General features: G+C 42.2%; 4 protein-coding genes across 4 annotated transcripts; all 4 read left to right on the top strand. All coding sequences in view use genetic code 11, as the record gives it.

Annotated features, from left to right (window-relative positions):
• Positions 1-4,912: 4,912 nt before the first annotated feature.
• On the top strand, positions 4,913-5,523 carry EGR_05398 (hypothetical protein; the record flags this gene model as incomplete). The annotated part of the gene is made up of 3 exons (XM_024494647.1): positions 4,913-5,134; positions 5,183-5,289; positions 5,406-5,523. 3 exons carry the CDS (start codon positions 4,913-4,915, stop codon positions 5,521-5,523), a joined length of 447 nt encoding a protein of 148 aa, XP_024350974.1.
• Positions 5,524-13,193: 7,670 nt separating this feature from the next.
• EGR_05397 (Voltage-gated hydrogen channel) lies at positions 13,194-18,331 on the top strand (the record flags this gene model as incomplete). The annotated part of the gene is made up of 6 exons (XM_024494646.1): positions 13,194-13,671; positions 15,081-15,217; positions 15,778-15,901; positions 16,312-16,427; positions 16,622-16,700; positions 18,045-18,331. 6 exons carry the CDS (start codon positions 13,194-13,196, stop codon positions 18,329-18,331), a joined length of 1,221 nt encoding a protein of 406 aa, XP_024350973.1.
• A 2,019-nt stretch (positions 18,332-20,350) lies between these two features.
• EGR_05396 (hypothetical protein) lies at positions 20,351-20,539 on the top strand (the record flags this gene model as incomplete). The annotated part of the gene is made up of 1 exon (XM_024494645.1): positions 20,351-20,539. The coding sequence occupies one exon, from the start codon at positions 20,351-20,353 to the stop codon at positions 20,537-20,539; it is 189 nt and encodes a 62-aa protein (XP_024350972.1).
• A 605-nt stretch (positions 20,540-21,144) lies between these two features.
• EGR_05395 (hypothetical protein) lies at positions 21,145-22,266 on the top strand (the record flags this gene model as incomplete). The annotated part of the gene is made up of 1 exon (XM_024494644.1): positions 21,145-22,266. One exon carries the CDS (start codon positions 21,145-21,147, stop codon positions 22,264-22,266), a length of 1,122 nt encoding a protein of 373 aa, XP_024350971.1.
• Positions 22,267-26,544: the final 4,278 nt, after the last annotated feature.

Genomic DNA, 26,544 nt, shown 5'->3' with positions numbered 1-26,544 from the left:
CACAGCTCTAGCCTCCTGACGTATTGACCCATTTGAAATACAGATGATGTGACGTGACCTTCACCATTCAGGCGGTTGATTAGGTTGGCAGAAAAGTTTATACACAAAAAATACGCAGGCCTGTCAAATAGGAAAGTTTCCATTACACCTTTCTTTGTTTTCCTTTCTTTAAGGTCACCTTTAGGGTCTTCAGCGGAGGCTGATTGACTGTAAAGTGCAGTTACTTTGGGCGAAGCTGAAACCCCTGATTCAAAGAGAGGGGAAACAAATTATACCTTTAGACGACGGCTCTGTGATACGATTTCTTGCGAGAGGGGAGGAATGGAGGTGGAGAGTAGCCTAGACTTCCTCTAGACTGACAAAATACTCAGTACCAAAGGACATGAGTGATAAAACAGCCAGAAAAGTCATGCAGGTGAATCAGACCACACCCGGTTTGGCAGGGCAATCTGTGAGTTTCTCCCCTTTTTGACTCTGCCTGAAGTCCATGTGATGTGAAAGTGTGAACAAATGTACACCAGAGGTTATTCCTATGACTTTCCTCACAGAAATCGAGGCTAATAACTCCCTCCTTCATTTCCTTCCTCTCCCATGTCCGTGAGTGTGTAGTGTGCCTTTAAAAGGTATTCTTCACCCACAAATCTTTCACTCACTGAGGAACAAAAAAGGGCCCCCAACTGTAGGGCAAAAAAGTGGTGACCTTCGAAGCAACCAGAACTAGTAAATCGGTTTTATTTTTTCTTTTTTGTCCTTTAAAGGCAAGGAAGCATAACCTCCCCTCCAAAAAAGTCACACACTCGGTAGGTCACAAAACTTGCCGAGGAGGCATCGGTGGTAGCTGAAGGTAAAGTTGATATAGAGACTGCGCAAATTCACCATATCCGAGGCTTTTGGCGACCTCCAAACATGCATGGGGTAGTTTTGCCACCTCATTTTTTGTTGGACGGGAAAGCATGGGTAGCTGGACTGCGAAAAACTGGGACTTTGGAGGGGGCAAAAAATTAAAAGGAGAAAGGGGAAACACGAGGGTGGGTACAGAGGATTAGCCTTGCCACAAATGTCAAGAGTAGGAGAGACATACGGTCGAAAATTTTTGTCATTTATAAACGTAAACAGTCCGGAATGCTTTATGGCAGGTGTCAGGGGATGTGTTAGTTGACAATTCACTTGTAGGGCAGAGGGTGGACGAGTTAAAAAAATAAACAGAAAAAAATGGGTCAGAAAAGCTTAACTAGGCAGATGTGAAGGTCTGATAGAGATGTCCTCTAAACTGCCTCCTTCTTGCTTTAGCCTTCAAGAAAAATCAGTGTCTACGCAGTGGAGGTAGTGAAAAACTCAGTGACAGGCTAACTGGTGGGAGGGCATGTATCAGGCCCGACTCACCTCACATCAAATGGGTGGCCACTTACTGACCTTATCGCTATTTGACTGGGCACGGAGACGCAGTTCTTCTCTGCGCCATCCAGAGACTACCACAGAGGTGGTATCTACTCCTCACGGTACCTCTTGAGGGTAGATAAGCTGAGACATTCCCTTCCCTCCACCCCACTACCAACCTACAAAACACTTTAAGGTGGGAAGAAAGTTCTCCCCTTACAGGATATCCCAACTCAAAATCTGACAGCTCCCAGCGATCCAACTGACCAATGAGAAGGAGGGAGGTGAGAGATGCGGTATCACAACAATTGAGGATTGAGAGGTCATCCGCTGCTAGTATGACTTTTTACCCACCTAGGTAATGGGCCTCCTTTCTTCTGCCTCCGCCCTCTCCTTCCCTCTCTCCCAGTTTCCCAACCCTGAGACAAAGTCACTTTAAACGCCTCTCTCATGCCAATCATCCCCCTCCCTCTTGTTCAGTGATAAAAAGAGGGTTTGAAAAACTTCCATTTAGCCCAACAAATTTATGCACTAATTCAGTAGTTGATTTTCTTCTGTTTTTTAACTGCATAAGATGTCCTTGAGAAATGGCTGTAACTCGTTTTGCTTTAATTTTTGTTTACTTGTACATTTTAGGCTCGATGAGGGGGGGGGGAGGTTGGACATTTCACTCTCCGAGGTCTCCACCTCTCCTTGCCAATGGAATTGACTTCCAGGCTTTCCCTACATTAATAATACATCTCTTCATTGGAATTTATTATCTCTCCTGGGGGAGATCAAGGGAGAAGTGGCTATGTTGGTCGGTTGGATGGTGGGTTGGGGAAGGCGGGGGGTTTACTTCACACAGCTGAACCGCCTCGCTCAAAAGTACTGATTTAAGAGAAAAAGAGAAAAGACAGGTAGTGGCAGCGCATGTGCATGTCATGGGTAAGGTTGAAGAGAGTGACCCTATTTCTGAGAGTCATTAGCTAATTTCAAGATCACTGCTAAGTTCCCGCCTTATAACCTTCCTGATAAAATAAGGAAGGTAAAACAATTTCGATGCTTTTTATCATAATTTGGACACCCTTTCCACTCATGAGAGAAAAACAACGAACCACCTCACCACCTGACTTCTCACTCAACCCCTGAAGCGGTCAGGCGGTTGCCCAATTATTTGCCTGTTTGTTTATTCTTTCCCTCTTCACTTATGCCCGACTCAGTCAAAGTTATGATAACGAGGCAATTAAAATTCGGTCCAGATGAAAGTGGAAGATATTAGGGTGGATATTTTCTCCCCATCTTCATTAGTCTCACTTTGCCTCTGCTTTGGTCGCAATTCCGAGCCCACGGGGTAAGTTTGCAAGTTTATCGCTATGTTTTGACGGATAGGACCTTGCCAACGCCAATTACCACATGATGTCCTTTTGCTGACTGGTGGTCTGGTCCACTTGACCAATCTGTCGGCACATGTGTTACATATTCGCTCCTTTGTTTGTTTTTTCTGGTCTTACCGTTTAGGTGACTAGCTGTCCGGTTACACGGACCCCTGTCCCCATATAACTATGCTGATTTGTAAACTTTCCCCTTCCTCCACCTCTCCCCCCAAGAGGCTGTTGACTACCGAATTTGACTGGCACCACCTCAAAGGTGTCCCTTTTTATGCTTAAAATTTGTCTCCTCTTCACTTCTCCCATCTTTTTCTCCTTCGCGTGTTGCCATGTGCCATCGGTGTTCAAGCGACCACATTTTTTCTCCCCAAAACATTAACCAACATTGGTCCATAGGTAGGGACGCATCAAATGACAAGCGCCGTCACATTTAATTACTTACTCCATTACTTTTTCAATGTTTGTTTAATCTAATAGAATGAGTGCCATTTTGGCGGCCTCTTAAACGGACCCGGTAAGGCCGTTCAATGCAGATTTACGGAGGAGAAATTTTTGCTCCACATACCAGTGACGAGGATTAACAAGCCGTATGGAGGCGCCGAGCATCCCATCGGTTTAAAACCCTCCCAAACGCGAAAAATTAGGACTCTTTTTTGGGTGTATTAATGAGGTGGGGAACACGCTTTCACTACTCAAGTGTCACCTCACAGAAGATCGGACAAACGAACAGACTGGTAGACAGAGGTCTGGTAAATGTCAAACAATCTCTCATTAACTTAGATTTTTTAAGTGCGAAAGTGTGTTTCCAGATGTGTACTGCTGCCATGGTTACATAGGACCTTGAGGTACTTTAAATGAAGATACGGAAATGCCACTCCAGTCACCAACGTTTGCTGATAATGGCATCCAAGACCTTAGGTTCTGTGGGTGTACCCACCCATAAACTTCTTTCTTGTGTGAGATATTTAACCTACAAGGGGAATAAAGAGAGGAGGAGGGGAGAAGGAGAGGAAAATAAGACGAGTGGCGCTTTAAAATCCGCCCTTTTTGGTAATTTTTACGAGTTTGCCAAAAACAAAAGGGGTTGAAGAATGAGACTAGATATTCGTTAGGAAGAAATCTTCTTCCTTGTCCTCTACTTTTTACTTATCAAAAAAGCAGGAGAAAGAGGCTAGTTGGCTTTTTTTCATATTTACCGCCCTCCAAAAGAAATCAAACTAAACTATTTAAAACACTTGAAGGGAGAAAGTGTAGACGCCTTAGAGAATCAGGTATAATTCAGTTCTCCGACTGACTTCTCAAGCCAGACAAAATCAGACAAAAATAAATCCATTTTGCAGGTCATTTAGACCATCCAATTCCTAATTAATCAACAATTCAAATCTTTAAAGAAAGAAAAACTTTTCCGGAAAAAAACTTGGCCACTTGAGACAGCATGCTTCGTAATGTCCAACAGCGGCACCATCTTGACCGCTGGAAGTGACTTTTCTAGGGTGGAGGCAGGAAACGAAATTTTTCCTCCTTCTTTCCGCAAAATTTCTACTTCCTTCTTGCCACTAAAGTCACCTTATGATAAAATTTTACCACGAGGAGTTTTTTAAAGAAGTGCCATTTTTCATTAGAAAAGAGACGTCCACTTTTACTTGGAGGGTAAAATGACGCGACGGACAGATTGAAGCACTCAACACATTTGGAACTTGGTCAAAATTTCCAAATAGATCAAAAATTCTGTTCAGTTTTGTTTTTTCTACCATCTATGCGGCCTACCGGCATCAACAATGTCCTATTGGTACACCACTCGCAGGCTAAACCACACCCCTGAGGCGGAACCACACCTTCATTTCCCCTTGCGTTGTCTGGAAAGCGATGATGAGGAAAGGGCAAAACAAAACGAGAAACATAAAAGACATGCCATTACGCATAACCGGTAAACAAATTTGATGGATTTTCTCTTTTCTTTTTTCCTTTTTGCTCAGTACTCTCAAAAGTAGGGAAAAGGGCGGCTCAGTAAGAATGCCACAATTAAGTGGTGTTAGAATGCCTGATTGAACATCTTCTTCTGTTTTTCTGGATTAGGAAGTATGTAAAAATATCCGTCCCCTCCCCTTATTCTGCCGCCCCCCCCCCCGGCCTGCCACGTGTCTTGCAGGCAGGCAGTAGCAACAATGCCAGACACATCTAATAGTCCCATTCCCTTGGCCGAGGCGACCAATGGGAGAGCAGCACTGTACCACATGGCAAACCAAAACGGGGTGGAGGACAAGGCGGAGGAGAAGGGTGAAGAGGCGGAGGTGGAGGCGATGGAGGCGGTGGAGGAGGAGGCAAAGAAGAATAGGAGGAACAGAAGCATTTGGTGCCACTGTGCACTTGGATGTATTCCAGTCAAAGTGTGGATCTTATCACCTTAACCCTCGATCACAACGACTGCCACCTAGTGCACCACCTACCTGCTTGTCCTCTGTATGACCTCAAAGACCCTGGAATCGGTGTTTGTGCCTGTACGTGGTGTGAAGCCCCCCAAAAATGGACACATTGGATATAAGTGAGTTGGGTTATTTCTATCGCCTACTTTTTTTTGAATAAGTGCAAATTTGTATCCCTTCCCTTTTGCCTATCCGCCCTGTTTGAGCCTTTGCTTCTTTATTTTACCCTCTAAAGTGTGCAAGTCTTTCAAGCCCTTTTGATAGCCTTAATTGGGCCTTTGGCTGCGGTCAGGCGGGAGCTCCTCTCCCAGGCCCGCTTCTCCCCCCTACCCAAACTCTTTACCTCATTGTAGGAGGGCCTGTGAAATGGCTCTGCTTTTACATTTTGCATTTGTAAATATTTCAAATGTTTGTTTTCTAACAATTTTTTATTACAAATGTTTTTATTTTGGAGAAAAAACTGCGGAAAAATTGTTAAATTGACGAGAAAATCGGCGGTAAAAGCGGAGGTAGGAGATAATTTTCGTAAACCAAGGTTCCGAATTTTATTGAAGCAAAAAATAAACAAAACAACCGTTTATTTTTAGTAATAAATAATGCAAAAACGGGAGAAATGGCGAAAAGGTGGATCTTTTCGCGCCTCCGGTTTCTGAGGCTAACAAAGTGTTTCATTTGTCCTTTAACTGGTCATTTGAAGTGTTACTAAATCTGCGAATGAATTGCTCCCTCAATTTATCTTTTTTATTCAATCAGTAAAACAACTTCACTTTTGAAATGTTTAAAGAAGGTAAATTTATAGGTAGTTTTAAAGAACATTTTTCCTCCCCTGTATTCCCGTTGTAGAAACGACAGGGGTGGCACGAAAGACAACATATTTTTTTCCCTTCAGGCACATTTCCTTTCCGTAATTAACAAAGAACTAAATTTATTTATTAACCACTTTATTTATTTTACCACTTTTGTCCTTTTTTTGGGGCAACTCGTAAGGTACTTCTTGCGAAGGTAGATTTGGCCCCATGCGCACCTCCCGCCCTCCCACTCGGTCTCGGTCTCTCGCTATTGCTAAAAATAGTTTATCTTCCAGATAATATTTTCCCTTCATCTCTTTACTACTTTTGCTTTTCAATTATTCAAAATTTTATTTAAAAAAAGAGATTTATGCTTCAACAGCACCAAAAATTTTGGCTTGTTAAAGGGAATATTTAAGTGGTCAGGATAAGCCGATCCTAAGGATGCCCCCCTTCTTTTATATTGTGGTAATTTTTCAACTAAAATAAATGCAAATATATTTAGTTATTCTTCTTTAAATACACTTAAAATAGATAACATTTTTATCATAAAACGACTTTTAGAAAAAAAGGCGCTGTCAGAAAGAGTAGCTTGAATTTGAACCTTCGGTCGGTTTAGATGAGAGGCAGGGAACTTTTAGATCTTCTTTGCTTTTTTCTGTCCTTAAAAGGGACGCTCGTTGCAGATTTTTTTAATTCGGAAAGCAAGAAATAACCACCCTATTAAGTTTTTTTGGGGGACGGGAAGGGGCAAAGGAAGCCAAAAAATGGGGTTTGATTCTTCCCATTTTTTCCTCGTAAACGCCTCCAAGTTTGCTATCCTTAAGCACCGAAAATTGTTTATTTTCTGCCGTTTTTGAAAATTTTGACAGAATTCAAAAGAAAGCGTAAAATCCCAAGAAAATCATTTAGAAAACTGAATTTTATAAGAATACTCGCTTACTAATTTTGGCAGCCCAAAACAAATGGAAAAAGGTGCTTTGCAGGCATTCCTTTCCCGGTGGAAGGGGGTAGGTGAATAATCTATCAGGCCATGCACCAACACCTAATCTGTGTTTTCCTTTGTGCCCATATTCTTTTTTTTTTTGGGGGGGGGGGGTAGGACACGGTTAGTCCTCCTTCATTTGGCCGCGGGTGCGGATAGACCTGCGGCCTCCGACGTAGAGCTCCAAATTATGGAAATCCTGTAAAGGAGGGGGCGAGAAGCAGTAAAAACACTACAAAAGGAGGTGCCTTGCGTGGATTAAGAGCAAATCGTCTTCTCGCCGCCCCCCTTCCCGCCAAATTCAATGGCCTCCTTACCACGATTGTCTTCCGACATCTGTTTTGACCACTTTCTAGTCCAACCACCCCGCTTCTATTCAAGAACAATATGGGTAGAAAATAAAACACTTCACAATTAAATATTTTTTTTAAATTTGGAACTTTTAATGCGCAGAAGTATTTTATTTTGGACAACTTTTTGCTTGATGGCGTGGGGATGGAGGCGGGAGGGGGGCGCGTAATCGAAAAGCGTGGCCCGGCTTGAAGTCGACCACCTCTTGCCCGAGAGAAAAATGAGTCGGAGGCTATAAATTTCTCGCTTTTTACCAAAAAAAAGAGTGTTAACCTATCAAAAGAGGGGCAAATTACTTCTCCCTTGACTTTTCTTACCCCTCTGACGCCCATTTTTTGCCTTCTTGTTAATTTTATCAACTCAGAGAGCAGTGCTTCTGAAAATCTCCGCAGCCCCACCAAAACTACCGCTTCAGCCCTACTTAAGGTGATTGAATTCCTCAATTACTTCCTTTTTTGCCTAAAAACAAGGGAATAAATAAATTTCCCCAATATTTAAAATTCTTTTTAGACTCTTTTTAAAGCAACGTAAGTAGAGCAAATTCTCCACCTTTCCCGTTTCCCCCGACTAACCATCATGGAAATCAATTTTCCTTTTCCCACCTTCATTATCGCCATTTTGTGAGAAAAAAGACCACTTTTCCTGGATGCAATTGTAGATGTACTCTCTACCCTGGGTGGATTTCAACCCGTCGTTTCTTGCGTCAAATGCAGAAAGACAACATTGACTGTGCCTTGTTGCAACAGGAGGCTTGCCATAGAAACGAAGTCAAGTTCGCCAAGGGGTGAGTTCCCACCTGGATTTTTTTAATCTCATTTTGTTTCACCCTCTTTTCCCTCCACCTCCTTCCCTCTCCAACCTCCTTTTTTCCTCCTATGAAATACGGTCGAAGGCGAACTGAATCGCCTCACCTCTTCCGGCTAGGTAGACACGTAGATCCCCAACTCGACCGAGCGGTGATTAGAAAGCAACCCATTTTTCCAATCCCGGGAAAAATTCAATTATGTTATAATGGAATGAATAGGTTGATTTAGTATTTAAATCAACTCTACTTGAGAGTTTGAAGCCTTTCCCCTCCACCTGTCGGTTCGCTAATGGATGCTAACAAGGTCTCCGCATCCCCCCATTGGGACCATTTGCGTGTGGGATTGGAGTCCACCGAGGGATTAGTCTCACCGGATTTCTCCTTTAGTTCAATTATTTCCAACAGAAGTGGAAAAGTTCCGCGAGTTCTCCTGACCATCAGTTAGTAAGCTAGGCGAGTGGACCCTCAATAGTGCTTTAAGTTGATGAATCTGGAGAGGTTGTCAGTCACAAGGATTCCATCCAAAATGACTGGTGCGAAGTTTGAGGCTAACAGTGCGCTAAATGATGGAGTCCCTCTAGCAAATCCTGCATGTCCAGTAGAACTGGCTGTTTTCACGTTTTTGCGGTCTTCGCCCGGCCCGCCTCAAGACCTCAAATGATTTTTACTAGTTTGGTCAAATTTTGAAAAAATACATTTTTGCTGACAAAAGGAAAGTTTGATTCTTAAAAGAAGATTGTTTTTTAGAAAATTAAAAAGCCGAGTGCTCCACTTGATGCGTGAGCCCATAATTCAGCTGGTGATGTGCTCCCTAGTCCTGCTGGATGCCCTCATCGTCACGGCCGAAATCATCCTCGAGATACATGCCGTTAAAGGTGCGTTTATTTTGTCCTTTTTTTCTCGCTCTCCTCCTCTTAACTTATTAATTAATTTGTGATAATTTTTCGCCTTTTCTTTTACAAAAATTCTTCTTAAATTACCAAAAAATGAGGCCAAAATTAGTATTTGCCTCCAATCTGATTAAACGAAACATCCGGCGGTCACTGCAACTCGCTCTTGTGTCAAAATAAACTAAAAATTATGGAAAAAATATTTCGAATCAACTATACGCCATCTATAACGCAATCTGTGGAAGACATTTGCTCAAGTAATTTGCAAGGGGAGAATGAAGTTTTCTTTTCTCTCCCATCTCCCATTATCCCGTTTCCCTGTTGCGCTAGGTACGGATTTCATTGTGACCAGGAGTTTTAAGTGGTGCCGATTTACCACTGTATGTGGAACCACCTGGAAATAATTCATTGTGAAAAATTTTTGAAGGGAGGAAATGAGCTAAATTCGTAGACTTGAAGATTACCCAACTCTGGGGGATGGAGGCGGGCACTCACATGACTGTCGGGTGAAACGACGTCTCGAGCCTCCTCTTCAGTTGGGGTCAAATTTCTCAACTAACTTTTGAGGTTAGAGCGGACTTTGAGTGTCTAAGGTAGGGTGAGAAGAAAAAGAGGAATGTAACTCCTGCTGCCAAATCTGTCAAAGCCCGTGAGACGGGATTTGATTGTTTCCTGTTAACCTACTATGCAGCAAGCCACCTTTAAAGAGTGTATTTCCGTAATTTTGACCTTAGTACTTATTTTTTATCCCTTTTATCTTCCTCTCCATCTTTCGCCCCCTTTTACCCCGAATAAAATTAATTGGGGGAAAAAACAAAGTAGCAATCCTCTGGCGCGACATTTGGATACAGCAGAAAGACATGGCCCGTTTTCACTCCAACAGTAAATATAGCGACAGAAGATGATTAATAGCCACAATAAAGACGAAGGATAGCCACTGTGGCTTTAAGATGCAGTAAAAGAGCTTCAAAAAGCAAAATCCTCCAAGTTCTCCCGTGCCCCCACGAAATCTAGGATCATTTAATCTTTCACTCCAATCTCCTGCCCATCTCATGATGTGTGGTCGACTTGCGGACACGCACACTCTTTGCTGATTCCCTCCAAACGATAATCTGTAATCAGGGGAAAATATGGGACACTTCTGAAGTAAGCCGACATATGACCTTGAAAAGACCAATCAGAGGCAACTTGTAACCGTTCCACCGCCGCCCTCAATCTGCCCTTTTAATCAGGGGAAAGCTAAGCTACCACCTCTGATAATCGTTGGATAGGCATGATTTTAAATTAACTTCTGTGATTGCCTGTGTCTAAACCAGTCCAAGAGGGGGGGGGGTGATGGGTCAAGGGGGCTGCCGCAAATATCCATGTATAGGAAGGCGAATTTGACAATGTAACTTAGATGCCCTCTTATTTTGCCCAGTTTATCACGTGATACATGGCTGTGCGCTAGCAACACCCAAATAACTGCATACACAGGGGATTGAATTTGTCATGTAGGAAGTTTTATGGTAACTCAAAGTAGGGTGTGAATTTCACCCATTTTTTCAGGTGTTAATTAAAACAAAATTTGCTGCAAATGAAAAAGAACGACTTTGCTTTCGTGCGTCTCTGGAAGGAAAAAGTAGGAAGAGTTGGACTGCAACCACCACCGCTTCTGACTCGGTTTTATTTCCCACTTGTTTGAGCCAAAAATGTATTAAGGAAGCAGGTAAGAAGGGAGACGATGGCGGTCTCCTTTCCCATTCCTATCACACGGTGGAGATCCTCTTCTGCAGGGGGATATGTGGTATGTTTTTGGAGCACCTCCACAGGGTTTACTAAGCCCGGCAAGTTTCGAAGAAAAGACTGTCCTGGCATCAAATTGCGGCTACAAACTTTAGCCGTAACTGTTGTCCAGTCTTCCGCAAACACACAAACACGGGTAGAGAGGGATAAGGATGGAGGGGGAAGGAGCGTAGCCCTCTGGCAATAGATTGTACGTGCCTCAGGAATGTGGGCTATTTGGTGTCATGGTTACAACCAGTGTGTTTTTGTTTGTTTTCCGTTAAAACACAAAAGCATAAATTTTCATTTCCCATTATCATCGTCAGACAAGCTGCAAGACCACTATTTGGCCCCCACCCCCGACGTGGTGGCAGTTGACGCTTTTCGACTTCCAGACTAGGACTCTCCCTTCCACCTCCATGAAGGGGGATAATGTCTTATCACCCACCGTAGAAAAGAGAACAGAAGATTCTGATGTGCCTGAATCGATAAGCACTGACGCTACGTTTTCAGTATCACCAAGACTGCAGAATCGGCTAAAATTATCACATCTGTGGATGACTCACCAGCAGAACCAGATTATTAGTCTAGATTACCTTGCTCCCAATGACAGGCCTTACTACCATGCACTATACCTCCCTCTAATTGATATAAAACACATTTTGTAGAGGTTTCTGTAATTTTGCAGGCGGTTTTATCCCTATTTATGACGTAAGTAGGCAAAACTCTATGATGGAGCGCCATGCCAATAAAACGATACATTTGGGTGCTTTATAATGTATACGTATAAGCAATCTCGTGCACTACGGGGGAGCTTACAAATGCGAAGTCAATGCCACGAGGCGTATCGAGAAAAACACGAGCTTATTTCGGGCTGTTCACCCTTAAACCGGAATAAAAGATATACAGTAAAAGACGAAGTTTTCACTCTTCTTATAAAATGTTCAACTTAATTAAACTTTTTAGGGAAAGATCTAAAGTGTTTAAATATTAATCGTGAAGTTATATTTTATTGTTTGATTTTCCCATCCTGACCTTCAAATGCGGTAACGTCAAAACTCGGACGAGTTCAAGCGAGATCGATTGATCCATGAAAAGGACGATACACTACCACTTTAATTAGCCTCCCATATTTCCTAATTACAAACAAATTTTGCGTTTTGGTGCAAAAAGAACAGGTATTTTTAGTGTGGTAGCACTTTTGACTCCCCGACTTCCAAGTGTCTGTTTTCCTGGTTCACATTTATAAACCATGTCGTCTGAGAGTTTTGCGTGCTTTTTAAAAGTCATAAATTATTGTTCACCTTCCGGGTAAGTCTCTTCGAAACCTTCACTACTATTTGGGACAGGATCTGGGTGAGTGCGATGGAACCTGTGTGACTGCTTTAATTCATTTTGCACGGTCAAAATTACAAAAAAGTTGTGGGTGCGTGTCGGTTTTGATTGAGAACACATTAAAGGTTTCTATGTATTACGTAGGCGTCCAATCCCCGACTTTAAATGTCTGAAAAAAGGCATAAATATACATCAACTTGAGGTATCCACTGTTTCACTGGATACTTTATGAATGAAGTTAGCAGTAGAATTGCAAAACCGTTTCAAAAAGCTCAGCATCTGTAAATAATAGCCTTTTTTATAAATGTGGCCCTATTTGCCTTCTTTATAATGACTCTTTTAAACCTCAAACTGTCTTTTTTCGTGAAATTCTCTCACTGTCAGAAAGGTGTGAGAATATCAAAGAGTTGAAGGGGACAAGATGAAGCAGGATATAATATTAATTTTACCTTAAGGTGGAAATCTTCTTGAGTTAATTTTGCAACAGTACAAGAAGGAGACATGACTCCTCCCTGACTGACCCACTGGTACTGCCCCTATCAGGAAAGGGAGGAGTATATGACGTATTTATTCCAGCTGTTGAACGATCTCCCATTGACTGCCTCCTTCTACAATGAACGAATGGCAAGCCCAGTTTTTTAGCTTTCCCATTTGATGTACTTCTAAACTAGTAGGTTCTGGAATGTATCCTTGACCTTAGATTTTACGCCAAAGGTAGGCAGTTCCTCCACCACCACTGATGGTTCACCTAAGCAAGCAAACTGAGTGGTACAAGCCCCTTCTCTAAATGCCATTCCACAGATTCTACAAGAAACTACTATGAAGCAGATTTGCCCGAAGAACAGGCTTAAGTTCTCATGGGAGCCTAATAAATAGAGAGGAAGTCATGGTGAGAGGAAAATGTTCTAGAAAACACAAAATTTGTTAAAAGGTTTAATCATTTGTTCGAAGAAGAAGCGGAAAATCATGTAAGATTTTCAGATTTGAGGATTTGCATGCGTCTGCTACTTATTCAAAATTGTGCTACACGTCAAAATAAGTGGAGTTTCTACCTTCTCTCCTTCGTTTAGCGGAGAAGAAGATATATGAATATGAGCGGAGCCATATGAATCACAAGATGTACCGCTACTACTGCACCAGTCACACTGATCCAGAGTCTGTCTTCACTCCTACAACTCGTGAAATCTGTTGTCAACGTCCTATCAATCGCTCGGGTGTGGCATTTGAGGCTATCCCCTCACCTTTTGCTCTCTGTTGTCTTGCCCGTGGTGGCTCTGACTGTGGTGGTAATGGAGGACAAGCAAGAGGACGGCTATTTACTGTCTACCACAGTGTCTCCGCTCCCCCGCTGGACCAAATGAGCATGCACTGCTCTCATCTCACCTGCTGCCTTTCTCAATTGGGACGATTTATGCGAAATCCGCTGGAGGCGATGGGCAAATTTGGAAGCTGTCATTTCTTTCACACAATTGCCTGTATCCTCCACTTCCTTAGTATCCTCATACTCTGCGTCTTCGTCATCCAGTTGGCTGTGAAAGTGCTCTGCATGGGACGAGCTTTCTTTCGATTAAAATTTGAGGCAAGTTCACTCTCTTGTTATTGTCATTAATATAGACTGCCGTACCCAGGTGTTGATGGAGGTGGTGGGTCACCTTTTCGTGTACTTAAGTCGCATTGGAGTGACCTTGATCACAACAGGGTAGTAGCGTGATTAACTGCGGTTCTGAGGCCTCAGAAGGCTGGCAAACGGGTGCCTCATACTACCCTTTACGTAAGATGTGAATAGGTGCCATTGGAAGGTTTTGCGTTCTCTGTTCATCTGTCCTAAACCACCTACACACCTTCCATTAACCATTCTATTTTTCAGAAGATCGCGCCTATCTTCTATAGGTGTGTCTTTGTGTGCATCGTGGAATGTAGACAAATTTAATTGCGTAAAAGGAAGGTAATTATATAGGATGTCTGGTAGGCACAGTTGGAAATGGCTACTGCAACACGAAGATGGGGTGCCTAATGACTTAAAAGACTCGCATAGCAGAATATGCCATCGGAAACCGGTTAGCTCCATTACACACCACCTGACGTAGCCCGATGTGTGTGGTGCAACATCGGAAGGACAAAAGCACCAAGAGTTAAGATCCTAGATATTCCGGAATATTTCGTGATTTGAAATTATTTTCATTGGCCGGTAGGATGCGGGGCATGTAATCACGATAAGGTCAAGGAAATTAGGAATGAAATAAATGCGCCACAGAAAGGGTTAGAGCCACGTCTCCGGGATTGCAGCTAGTGAATCCGATGGTGGATGCCGCTACCTGGTTGTGCATAAGCTGCTGACATTAGAGAAAACGGTTACTAAGGTCTCATTTTTTTTCGCCTTTTTTTTTCGTCACGATTTCGATAGCATACATCAGGACATGGTACTAGCATGGGTTCCGTCTGTGAAACAAGCGAAAGTAGAGGGCATCATTAAGGAATCTGCCCGCATATTTACAACCATCAAATATCTTTACTTTTCTATCACACGACATATTTTTTGAATAGACAACGAGTTAAAGATCTTATCTGACCATTACGTGTTAGGCACTCATCAAAGGAAATAATATCTGAATTCTGGCAATTAACCAAGGACTTCTCGCTAATTGTTCTAGCGAAATAATTTTACGCCAAAACTGTACCCAAATTGCTTTGGTCAAACTCTGATTAGGTATTCTGACTAGTTTTTAGGATATTGTTTCATTATACCAACTACCAGCCCATAACTTTCAAGGTCAGTGCTCCGCTTATAAATATTTTTCATTTTGCTAAGGAGTCTGATGCGCTTGAATAAGTCTAAAAAAACAGAAAGAGAACATTTATGTCAAGCTAGTTCGTTAGCTTTATTCCTAGCACATAATTTCCGCCCTTTATGTCAAAATAGACCACAATTTCTGTTCTTCACTCAAAGACTAACGCCGATTTATAAACTCCCTATTTACAATGTATAACTTAGATGATCTGTCGACCAACTTTTTCCCATTTAAGTGTCATCCTGTTTACGCCGACAAAACGATTCTCCTGATTGGTGGTAAAAGATACTCTGATTGTAGGAGGGAGATAGAGAGCTGCAGACAAAACAGGCAGGTCATGGTAAGTAAACAAGTAAATAAATGAGCAAGCGAAAAGACTTTTTTTAGTAAATGAATGTGCGAATAAAAAACTGAGTAAATGAAGGCTTTAGTAAGTAAACAAACAAGATATGTGTTGTTCCCCAAATCGGACGTGGCTTCGGCAGCTCTTCCCACATGTCTCCTTGCAAATCTAGTTATCAGCAGTGGATGACACGTGTCTGTGCCATTTGTAAGTTGTCTCCCGTTAAAGAAATCATTATTACTATTTGCTATGAAAAAGTTCAGCCACAGTTTATAGCAGTGCAACTCTGGGGTATTTATCGGAGACATAAGCTATTTGGAAAGGATCATTACTCAGGCACAAAGATGGAATTTCAAAATCGCCGAAAACTAAAGCACCCTATCATATAAGTACAGAACTTGAACAAATGTCGCTTTCACTATATAAATGTTAAAAGTAACACTATTGAAGTCTATTTATAAGCAGGTGACACTAACCAATCACATTGCAATAGCTTGGGCTTTATATACCACTCAAATCTTAAAAGTAATGCATTTTATCTTCTACCTTATTTGTAGATAGTGGATGGAATAATAATTATCATATCGCTCATAGCTGATGGCATATTTGTCTACATTGCCTCGGATGAAATAACCCTGATCATCGTATTCCTCATCTGGCGGATAGTTCGAGTTGTCAACAGTGCGTTCACTTCTCTGATGTTTAAATTAACAGTCCGTTTTTAAGTGTTCTAAATAGCATTCATTTGAAAACCTTGTAGAGGGTACCTTCAAATTTGCTAGATGTTTGCAGTGAATTAGGACTAAAAAATTTGCGGCATAAGTTAGCATGCTTTCAGACACATAGTAGAGCCCTCAGTATTGATGAAATCTGCTTGGAAAATTTTAGCTTTTGTGTGTAAATTTTAAGAAAAGGAGGACATAACCTTTTAGTTCTACTATGGCAAAAAAACAAGTGTTTTAATTGCCTTTCCATATAGAAATGTGCAAGCAGATTTAGCAAGCCCGAGTAAGCAATTTACAAAATATGATGGAAAAAAACTAAGATTATCTGGTGACAAATTCTAGACTTGCTTTTGTCTCTGCACATAGGTCTTCTCATGCACGAGAAACAGAGAAATGAATTTCGCATCCAACTGCAAAAAAGGGCTCGACGGCTGTCCGAATTGAAGGTAGAGGCACTCAATGGGAAAATTGCACTTCTCGAGGTTAGCAGTAGAGTCAACCTTTTCGGTCATTTGGACGATATGGTTTTAATCGTTTCAGTTGGAATACATTCAAATACACAAGTTCTTTAAACCTTTTCAGAAGGCCGTTTTTGTTTAAAAAATCCTTAGAGATTCTGTCTACTATTCAAGAATTTCCAATAATTTTTCACGCTTTTGTGCGTTTTCCACCGTAGAAGCACATTGACAACCTCGAAAGTATGTGTGTGGAATTGGGAGTGCCAAGGGAGCAGTTGATTTTCTGTCGACCCACAGGTAATTATTTGTTGTATGACCTAACTGTAGAGGAATATTTACCCATTTTGACATATTCTCGCAGCCGAGTTTACCAGAAAAGTATTGCAAGTCATGCGTGTTGCATTGGTCTTATAAAGAAATCGCAGAGCGATAAATAAAAACTTGGGGGATAGACATCATGAAAGAGATCCCAAACGATAACCGATATGGAGAATGAGTCACTAGGGTCTCGAAAGATATACTTTTTTCTCTACTTGATGTGCGGCGGAGGGGAAACCACCTCCTGATCAATTGCACCAAGGTGGTGTATTCTAACTAGTAGATAGTATTCACCTAGTATTCACCAAACGCTGACATTTGAGAATATAAATCCTCATGAGAGCTACAAAACCAGCATTTTTTTATTATTAGAAACAATTTTTGGGAGTCTAATGGGTAAGAATAACGAACTTTTAAAGAGTCATTTTCATTGACAGACTTCGGTACAATTTCATTTTTGCCTCCCATTGATCACAGTAGCTTTTACTTACTTTGGATTTTTATGTTAAAAAGTACATCAAACCAAAGCTGAAATTCACATGCAATTTACTACTTGTCAGCGGGACAGGATTTTAGCAAATTGTTTTTTCGCATTTAATATTCGGCAATTTCACAGCTTTACTATTCTTCTTAAAACGCTGTTCGTAACAGTTCTTAACATACAAGTTGCGTCTTTGTATGCGTCAATGGAGGCAATCAAACCGTACGATAGACCAATTAAATAGGTGTCGCTACTGGTAGCGTTTGATTCATCTCGCACACTGACTATTCAAATTTTTTGTAGTTTTCTAATACATATTCATTGGAAAATTAAAAAACTAAATGTTCCATGTCCTGCAAAAATTTTAGTACTTCAAGCACTCTCTAGATCTGTTTACCGTCGTCTTACCTTAATCTTTGATTCAATACTATGCACAGCTGTATTCTATTAAATAAGAACGGTCTTTTCGTTGGCCGAGGTGTTGAAAAGTGCGTGATATACGTACTCAGTATTCAAAATGTCAAATAGTCAGTCGTGCTGTGTCAGTTTATCTGGTTATTTGTGTATAAAATTTACTGCCAAATGAAACCGGTGCAAGTCCAACCACCTTCTTGATGCTGTAAATGACAAGTAACGACTTCCACGTTTATTAATCTTTGTCTGGGTTTTAACGTGTTTGCCTAATTATATTGTAGTCAGGAGTAGTAAGTAACCCGAAAAGTTAATTAGTCTAGACGTGCAGCTCGATTTAATGACTTGTGCTATGCATTAGTCAGTAGTAAAAATTATCGATCATTCCATGAGCAAATTACTAAAATTTTACGTTTTTATTTGTAATTCAGTATCTAAATCGGGCAAAGAGGCGACCAAAAATGCGATCCGCTCAATGGTTTTTCTGACCTCGGAGATTATTACCCAGTTTGCCGTGGGAATGAATTCCAAAACCCAAGAGACCAACCCTGACAGTGAGGGTAGTTGCAGTGCACCCGGTGACACCACTTCCTCCTCGGCTAATGTCCCACCAGCTATTGAGTGCATTCCTAGTGAAAGGACCTCGAATCCAAACTCTTCCATCAACCCATCCCCGTCCAGCAGTCCAACGCTTTGGACAAAGCTCAAACCCTCCTAGATTATCCTCTCGATAATTGCGATGATGATGAGGTGTGTGAGTCTTCTAGGTTTACTACTTCCATTTGCGACACTACCACCAATGCAGCTGTCGCCGCGAAGATGATCGGATTACATATATATCTATACATGATATATAATCCTATCTGACTATTTTTGTATATACCTCTCCTACTACTCTTTCAGCAGAAAGAAAATATCGTATTTGTGTGAGTTTTCTCTCCTGTTTTCAGGGAAAGTAGATCTACAGTAAGGGGTTCATCTCGATCCTGTGGTGAGCACTAGCATGCTCAAAGCACAGCCAATCAGAGTGGAGTACGGAAGGACTAGACGTTCGGTAAGGTTCATAGCTTAATCGCGGAGCAGAACCGTTTTGTAAGGTTGTGGGCCCATCCCCTCCACCCTGAGAGGTAAAAAATTTCAGCCGCAAATATTTGTTTGCTTGCTGTTTTGCCGCACCGACAGGCAACTGCTTGCACTTCAAATTTTAAAATTCGCGATGTCCTGCCAAATGCGCGTCGCAGACGGCGCTCCCCCTCATCTCAGTGCCATATTCTTCGCCCCCTTTCAGAAGCACTGTAATTTCTCTCTTTTTCGTGTCCTTTAATATCGACACAGCTTTCCCTTTTTAAATTACAAGCTGTGAAATTCAGATAATCCTCCAATTCGGAGGAAAGCAAAATTTGGGGAACTGCAAATTGGAGGTTTTGAGGCTCGAATGGCGTTACTGCCACCTTGTTAGTCCCCAAACTTGTTAGTCTTTTTGGCTAACCATTTTGAACAAAGCCAAACGCAAGAAAGAGTTAGAATATTCAAGTGAAAAGTACAACACTATATATTCTTCCCGTTTTTTTCAACGTCACCTCCCAAAAGACGTAAAATGGGATACCAGCAAAGAAGAGGATTTATGCCTAACCTGCAGAAGTGCTAAGAGGTCATAAAATAGACAGGAAGTCATAACGTCAACAAGATTACTAAAGCACAAGCGGAAATGAAGAAACCGTATTTTCCGATACTTCTTGTGGTCATTCTACCTCCTTTGGTCATCGTTTCAAGGCTAGAAATGGCAGTGTTTTCTTCTCGTAGCTTTCCACAGATCAACAAGTATGTACTGCGGCGATTCCACAGCTGAAGGTTTACCAGCTTGCGCGGGGTTACCCCGGAACGCATTACTCCCCGCCCGGTTGTTTTGGCTCATGGACAGTTGCTTGGGATATTGGGAAGCCGACTTTTCTCCACAGACGTCTATCAGTTCTAAAACCAGCGCTCCCGAATTACCACCCGACCCAATTATTACTCACCGGAGGGCAGAAGACAGTGAACGCTAAAACAGTGTAGCCTTATCGTTTGGTTGGAATAGATTGCAAATCGCCACCGCAAAATGACCCCTAGAGTTCACCACTGGAAAGGATAGCAATGGCATAGCCGCCAAAATCGAGGCGACCAAAGATCTAGCATAAGTAAGCACCATAAATAATTCTCCAACCGCTCCTAGTTGGGTAATTTGCAACACTTCTCCTCCTTCGTGGATAATTACTGAGACGGGTAGTCGGGCAATAAATGTCCACACCCCTCGCTTTTCCCATCTTTGTTTGTATCCCCTAGTCATTCATTTCCTTACTCTGTTTGTTCGTCTTCTTTGTAGATTTATTGTGGGTATTCAGCGGATGGGTTGATTGGAGGGCTCCCTTCGCATGTAGCGTCTGTGATTGGTCGGGTGTTTTTAAACGATGGAAATAAGTGAAATTTTGCAGTGTGCACAGTCAAATCATTGGCAGGAGGAAAAGGCAGCATCGCTGAGCATGGAGAGGGTGATAAAAACGCCGGATGGTTCCTCTCTCATGTCCATACAGTAGTTCAATTGGCCTCCGCCTTGGCACATTTGAAGCCCATCTCCATACGGTATTGACCAATCGGAGGAGGAGGAGGCGAAAAAGAGCGCAAATTCCAAAACGTCTGAGGAAACAAAGCCTAAAAATGTAAAACGGCTTTAAAATTAATCACCAGTCGTCACGATCAGATGGTTGTCTGTACGAGGCGCCTGAATCTAGATGAGCAGCAAATAAAGACAGCACCGACGCGGATGGGCCAGCACAGCGGCACGGAGTGCGTGCGCACGCGCCCAGCGGCTGGCCAGCGAAAGCGGCCGGACAATGGGCCCGAGGCTGGGTCAGCGCATAACCCTGTCAGGATTGTAGCGGCGGAATGACCTTGGTAGTAGGGCAACCACTAACGTACTTAAAGTAGGGCTATCGCAATCTCAGCCAATCAGAAAAGGGGGGTGAGTAAGGGCGCAATTTCCAGAATGTTTTGGGCCAATCTCTAAAAAAGTGGAACCTTACAGAACAACAAACAGGACTGCGTTTTTCTGTTTGGGATTGCGGGCATCCCCATCAGGTAGCATCTATATCCTGTCCTTTTGAAGGTACCACAGAAAATATTTCCATCCATTCTCCAAATCTGGGCAGTTTTAAGGAAGCAATTTTCCGGTTAAAGCTGTAAATTTCTCAATAAAAAAAAAGAAAAGAAAATTAAATAACGGAATAGTCTTGACTACAAATTTGTCTATCTAGTCAGAAGCCCTCTTTCCTTATTTATGAAAAAGTTCACCTCATATCTAGCTATCTAGCCAAATTTTATCCCACCACAATTTAGAACTTTGCGGCTTTTTTTAAAAAAAAAGAGAAAACAAATTAGCTTAATGACTTTTCAAAATCGTCAAAGAGCTGATTTCTCCAGCAATGTGTCATCGATCAGCTGTTCTCAGGCTTCCTAATCGATAATACATGGAATTAAAAGTACAGAAATGTCAAAATGGAGATCCTCCCACCCGACTCCCGTCCACAGCATGAGGAGGTGGAATGGAAGCTCTCTCCAATTATGAGGGTGGCTTTGAAAGCCGTCTTCAGCGACACAGTGGAGGAGTTCTCGATGATACATAAAGCCGCCTCTTGTGGTGCCTCTGTGCTTCAAACCCTCCCTGAAGGGGAGGAGGGTGTGGAAAAGAATAGTGACACCTTGATAAAAGAGTTAAATAGAATATTTTTTGAGACTCTGGTCCGTTTTGAACGGTGTCGTCAGGAGGACTACATCGCGTTGCCAGATGGATCATTTCGTAAACTCAATGAGGAGGAGAGCAATTTACGAACCTTTTTGGAGGAGGTTAAAAGGGTGATAGATATTTTTCAAATACTTGAGAGGGAGATTGATGTCTGGGGCACCTTCAAGTCTCTACGAATGCATTGCGATGATAAACAGGCGATAGTGGATATGCCCCTAGATTTGGCTAAAACTATTATGGATAAGGATCAGATGATAAAGTTTATGCATGAAAAGATCCACCAAATAGAGAAGCATTTTGAAAATCAGAGGCTGCTTTACGATGAGGTAATTAGGCGGCTAAAACATGAATGGCAAGAGGCTCGTCAATTGTCACTGATGTCTTACAAGTACCTCAAGGCCTCTTACAGACAAAGAGCCGATCACTACAGCATCATATGTGATGAGGAGACCAGAGCCCTGAGTGATAGTGCGCAGAACTTTAGACAGCGTCTTAACACTGAAAAACGCTTAATTAATGAGACCTCCAGTTCCCTGTTCGGTGAACTCGATCTACAGGCCAATCATTTGAAGTATCTTCAAGGCCTAACCAGGGTTGAAGATCTGTCCTCCGAGTTAGATGCTTTGACAGCTAGTCTGGAGAAGTTGCGTAAGGACCACGAGAACCTCAAACTCGAGTACGCTCAATGTGAACAAGTGGTTTTGGATCACAAAACCGCAGAAGAGAAAAGAAGGTTGGAGGAGGAAAATAATCAAAAAACTTTGGTGGCTATTTTTCAGGTGCAAGCTTGGTGGCGAGCCATCATGGTAATGCAAGGTATTAAGGCAAAATCCAAACGGCGGGGAGGAAAGCAAAAAAAAGGAAAGAAGGCGTAGTTATGTCGTTCTATGCTACCTTAGTTGACACAAAAAGTGTCGATCTACTGTATGCTCTACTTATAAGTTATAAGTAGGTAATCTCGTGACGCTTTTTTGTCATTTGATACCTGGTAATTACGGCCCTTTTCTCCACTTTGAAGTGGATAGACATGTTGCGAGGATAAATTCGGGGCACTGTCTTCCTAAAAAATGACTAGGAGTCTCGAGAGTCTAACTACGCACGACGGATTAACTGTATAGGTGGAAAAGCGGATATCAAAAAAATTTCTTTTGAATTCCGATGCTATTCGTAGTCATAACTTGTAGCCTCTTCACCAAACTTCAGTAAAAGGCATCAAAATAACGTATTTCCCGTGGTCTGCACTACCTTTTTGTCTATTCTAAAGCCTCAGCGGAATTGATTCGGATAGATGTGGCCAACGCCTGTCAGGTAACAGTCGGTTTAAAAACCGGTTAAGGTGGTTTCTTGTCTGAAGTGATGCTTCTTGTGTGGCATTTGACGAAGGGGGTGTGTTGGCTGACCTGAATATTTAAAAATGGTCTAAATTTGTTTGATTTGGGTGGATGATGAGTCACGGGATGGTGATTCAGCGGGTTCAGAATAAGACTCCTTCTGAATTCGCTATTACGAGGTTGTAGGATGCTTTTTTTCACTCCTCACCCCCTTCCCCTACCCACTGTCAGTGATACAACCTGCGGATGTAGAGGAGGCTACAGCTACGGTGTCATAAGTGTCCACTAATTCTGTGCTATTAAAGACTGATCGAGGTTTTACAGCTGACCTATTCCTTATGACGACAGCTAACAGCGGGAAAATTTGTCCGAAACGGAACCTCTCAATGCATTCTTGGCCCCAATTTCTCTTGTCAATGACTAAAAGAGTGATTATTTATTTTTTTTTTTTCGAATCGGATAGCAAAACTTCAGCATTGCTGGTCAAATTGAGGTGATTGTCAAGAGCAAACACGGATGCCATTCGTTTGCGATGTTTTGGCATCATAATAGCCCTTGAAATCGTGATTGTTGTTCCTTTCGAGCGGATTGTTTGTTCCTGCCACCAATAGGATACTTAAGCCATCTTTATGTCCTAAAGGGTCGGACAGTTACAGACAAACAGCTAACAGGTCAGGGCGCGGGTGGGGAGGATCATGGCCAAATCCTATCACACAAATGCGACTCAGTTACAATACTACTTAACTCCAGTAAGCCATATCTTAGATGCAAAATTTGAACAAAAGATGGCCGATTTTTTTTCGAGGCCTACTTTTTCGGACAACGCTTCCTGCAACTCGTACCACAGCTAGAAATACGCGGTAATGGGACAGACAAGCGCAACCGCGCACTTGTGCGTACGTGCATGCGTAAGTGCGTCCTTGCGAGCGGACGGTAGCTGCACGATGGTTGGCCAAAGATGGTCAGACAGGCGCCTCGGTGATGCAAAAACTGCCTTTAGCTGCCTCGTCGAACTCGTGGCCTAGCTTGAAGAGGACTGCCCTAAAAAATCACTATTTTATAATGCCCGCCTTCTTCTGCCCATTTTTGTCCTTTTTTAAAAAGCAAAAAAGGGGAGCTGTACTTCTTGAATGCTACTTTTATGAGAGGCTTCATCTCCAGAAGCCAAGTAAGAAACAGCCTTGACTGCCCCACCGCCTTCCTCTTCCGTTTATCATGTCACTGGCATCTAGCTCCAAACTATTCATAGCATGTCTACATCAACCAGTTTAGTGCCAAGGGAAGGCACTGAGAAGTAAGAGCTTTCGATGTGAGATTGCCCAATTCCAAGAAAAGCTTTTGATCCAACGGAGTTTGGAGTGAATCATTATCTCCCTTCCTCCTTCCCATCCCATTTAGTCCCATCACGGAGCTTTTAAAGCTTTGGAGGTGAAAAAACTGCTAATACCCTGGATTAAGTAAACATTATGACTTGACAAAAAAGGGATTCATTGACCCTCGTACTGATTTGTTCTGATGGGATGTGACTAGCCGCCTCCGTCACCTGATTGGCTAGAGCCTAAGGCATGCCCCGTAGAACGCTCTCCTGCATGGCGACATTTTGTGGCTCACTCGAAAGCAAGAGAAACACGCCACTGACCTTACTAGGAATAGTATAATAAAAAAGTAGTTTGACCTTTTCTCTGATCAAGTGTCGGATTCTCAACCAAAGCCAGCGCCGAAAGCCAGCCTCGCCATTCATCTGGCGCATTAAGCCAACCACTTACCTAGGTTTATACAGTGGAGGTGCAGATCCACTTAGAGAGCAAGATTTACTTACACCTTGTACATCATTAACAACTGGCTACTGAGGCTGTAATTAATTGATGAGCCACTTTCAGATGTGACAATTGCGCAGATGAGGCGCTTAATGCTTGCCAAGGTCCAAAGGGAATGCTAGCGTCTTGGTTAGAGGTGCATCGTTTACTAGTTAGGTAAATAAGACCAGAAGTGTTATAAGTAAATCGAGAATAAGCTTGTGGAAATGGAAAACTAGTCTGCCGATTTTTCTATTGGCTTTGTGTCAAGGTTTAAATTACGCGGAACAGTCCTGCCGTCTGATTGGCTAATTTTCGCGGTTAAATTAGTATACACAACTATATTTTGGCGCCTTGATTAACACTTAAACTAAATTAGTAGGAGTAGTTTCCACTCAAAAAAGGCATTTAAAACTCCATTATTTACAGTGAACTATATAAAAAACACTAAAACGTAATTCAAACAAAAATTTGACAGACAGGCGGATGTGATGAAGGGAACACGTTACCTCTCACGTCGAGATATGAAACTGTGTGACTGATTTGTTTGAGAAAGAAACCACTCCACTGGGGCCTGGTTTGGATGACGCACAAATAGGGGCGCGTCTGTGAGTCATAAATGAAGTGGCTAAGTGTATAGGTCAAATGCCCGCGGTGATTGGGTTGCTTATACGGCAGTCTCTCACTTACCCATCTCTGTCTTCTTTATTACATACTTTTCAGTGATAGCCCAAAATCTCACAAATTTTTTTTGTACTCCCCTTTCTGTCACCTGATGACACGAAAAGTTGTCAAAAGGGAGATTGGAACAACTTCAAGTTACTATACGCGGTAAAGTGGATGAGAGATAGTTCGAATCACTTTAGGACTTGGAAGTGCTTTTTTGATAGTCAAGAGGAGATGGTTACAGTACTACTGAGATAATAGAAATCAGGGCCTGATTTAAGAAGGGACCTTCTCAACTCCTTCATCTCTACTACAAAATTTAATAGGTGATGGGAGAAGACTGAATGCTACTGCCTTCTGTGGCGGGTTAGAAAGACTGACTGACTGAGTAAATAATTACATAAATATTAGTCGGAACGACAGAGAGAAAGCAAACAGTGACACGGAAGTTACTTCAGGTTCCTTTGACCTTAGCAGGTACTGCGGCATGACTAGCGTGAGGTTAATGTTGCATTAGCTGATGTCGACATCCTGTTAGGCAGAGGAATGAGCCAAAGGCAACACTTGAATAGGCTTGATATACATTCAGCAGAAAAATCATTAATTCTCCACCCACCTCAGGAGTCACCTAGCCCATTAGGAAGGCCTCCTCCTACTGCATGATTACCCTTTGGGGTGCCTTTTCAGTATATCAGCCTGTCTACGTATCAAGAGTGTTTAGCTAAAATCCACTAAATGGACAAACCTACTATGGTGGATGATTTACAAGCAAACTGTCATTTTTCTATGTGAGTAAAGCCCATTACCTGCCAAGGCGTTTCCACATAGACGCGTCATCCTTCGAATGCGCATGGACCTCTCTTGGTGCGGCAATGATGACCAAATTGACCTCCAGACAGGATTGGTGAGGTCACCATTTCCGTCGCGCATTTTGTAATTACTAAGAGAACACATTTTGCGGTAAAAGGAACGCAAGCAGGCGTCAGTAGGTAGGGAGCGTTAGTGGGTTTGATGTTTGACAATTTACTTACCGAAGTAGTTATAATTTCGTTAAATTTTTGGGGCGGAAGTTGACTGCTTAAAACTCCTGATTGTTTATTTATTCTCGACTACCCCTTAATTCAATTCTGAGATGAAGCTAGGTCAGAAATGCATCTATTTAATACACAGAATAGGTCTGAAAAGCGGATCATTCAAAGACACTAGAAGAGCCCCACCTACAGTTGAAGGTACTGTTAAATCGCACAGCGATGGCAGCGTGGAAAATCCCGCAAAATATATTAACACAGCTAACTGCAAATTGTATGACTTCTTACTTTTGGGAAGTTTGACAAATCCCAATTGTTCAAGGCTGGCATCT

Source organism: Echinococcus granulosus (genome assembly GCF_000524195.1).
Source record: "Echinococcus granulosus chromosome Unknown EG_S00039, whole genome shotgun sequence".
Taxonomy (NCBI): Eukaryota; Metazoa; Platyhelminthes; class Cestoda; order Cyclophyllidea; family Taeniidae; genus Echinococcus; species Echinococcus granulosus.
This window is presented reverse-complemented; position numbering and strand designations above follow the sequence as displayed.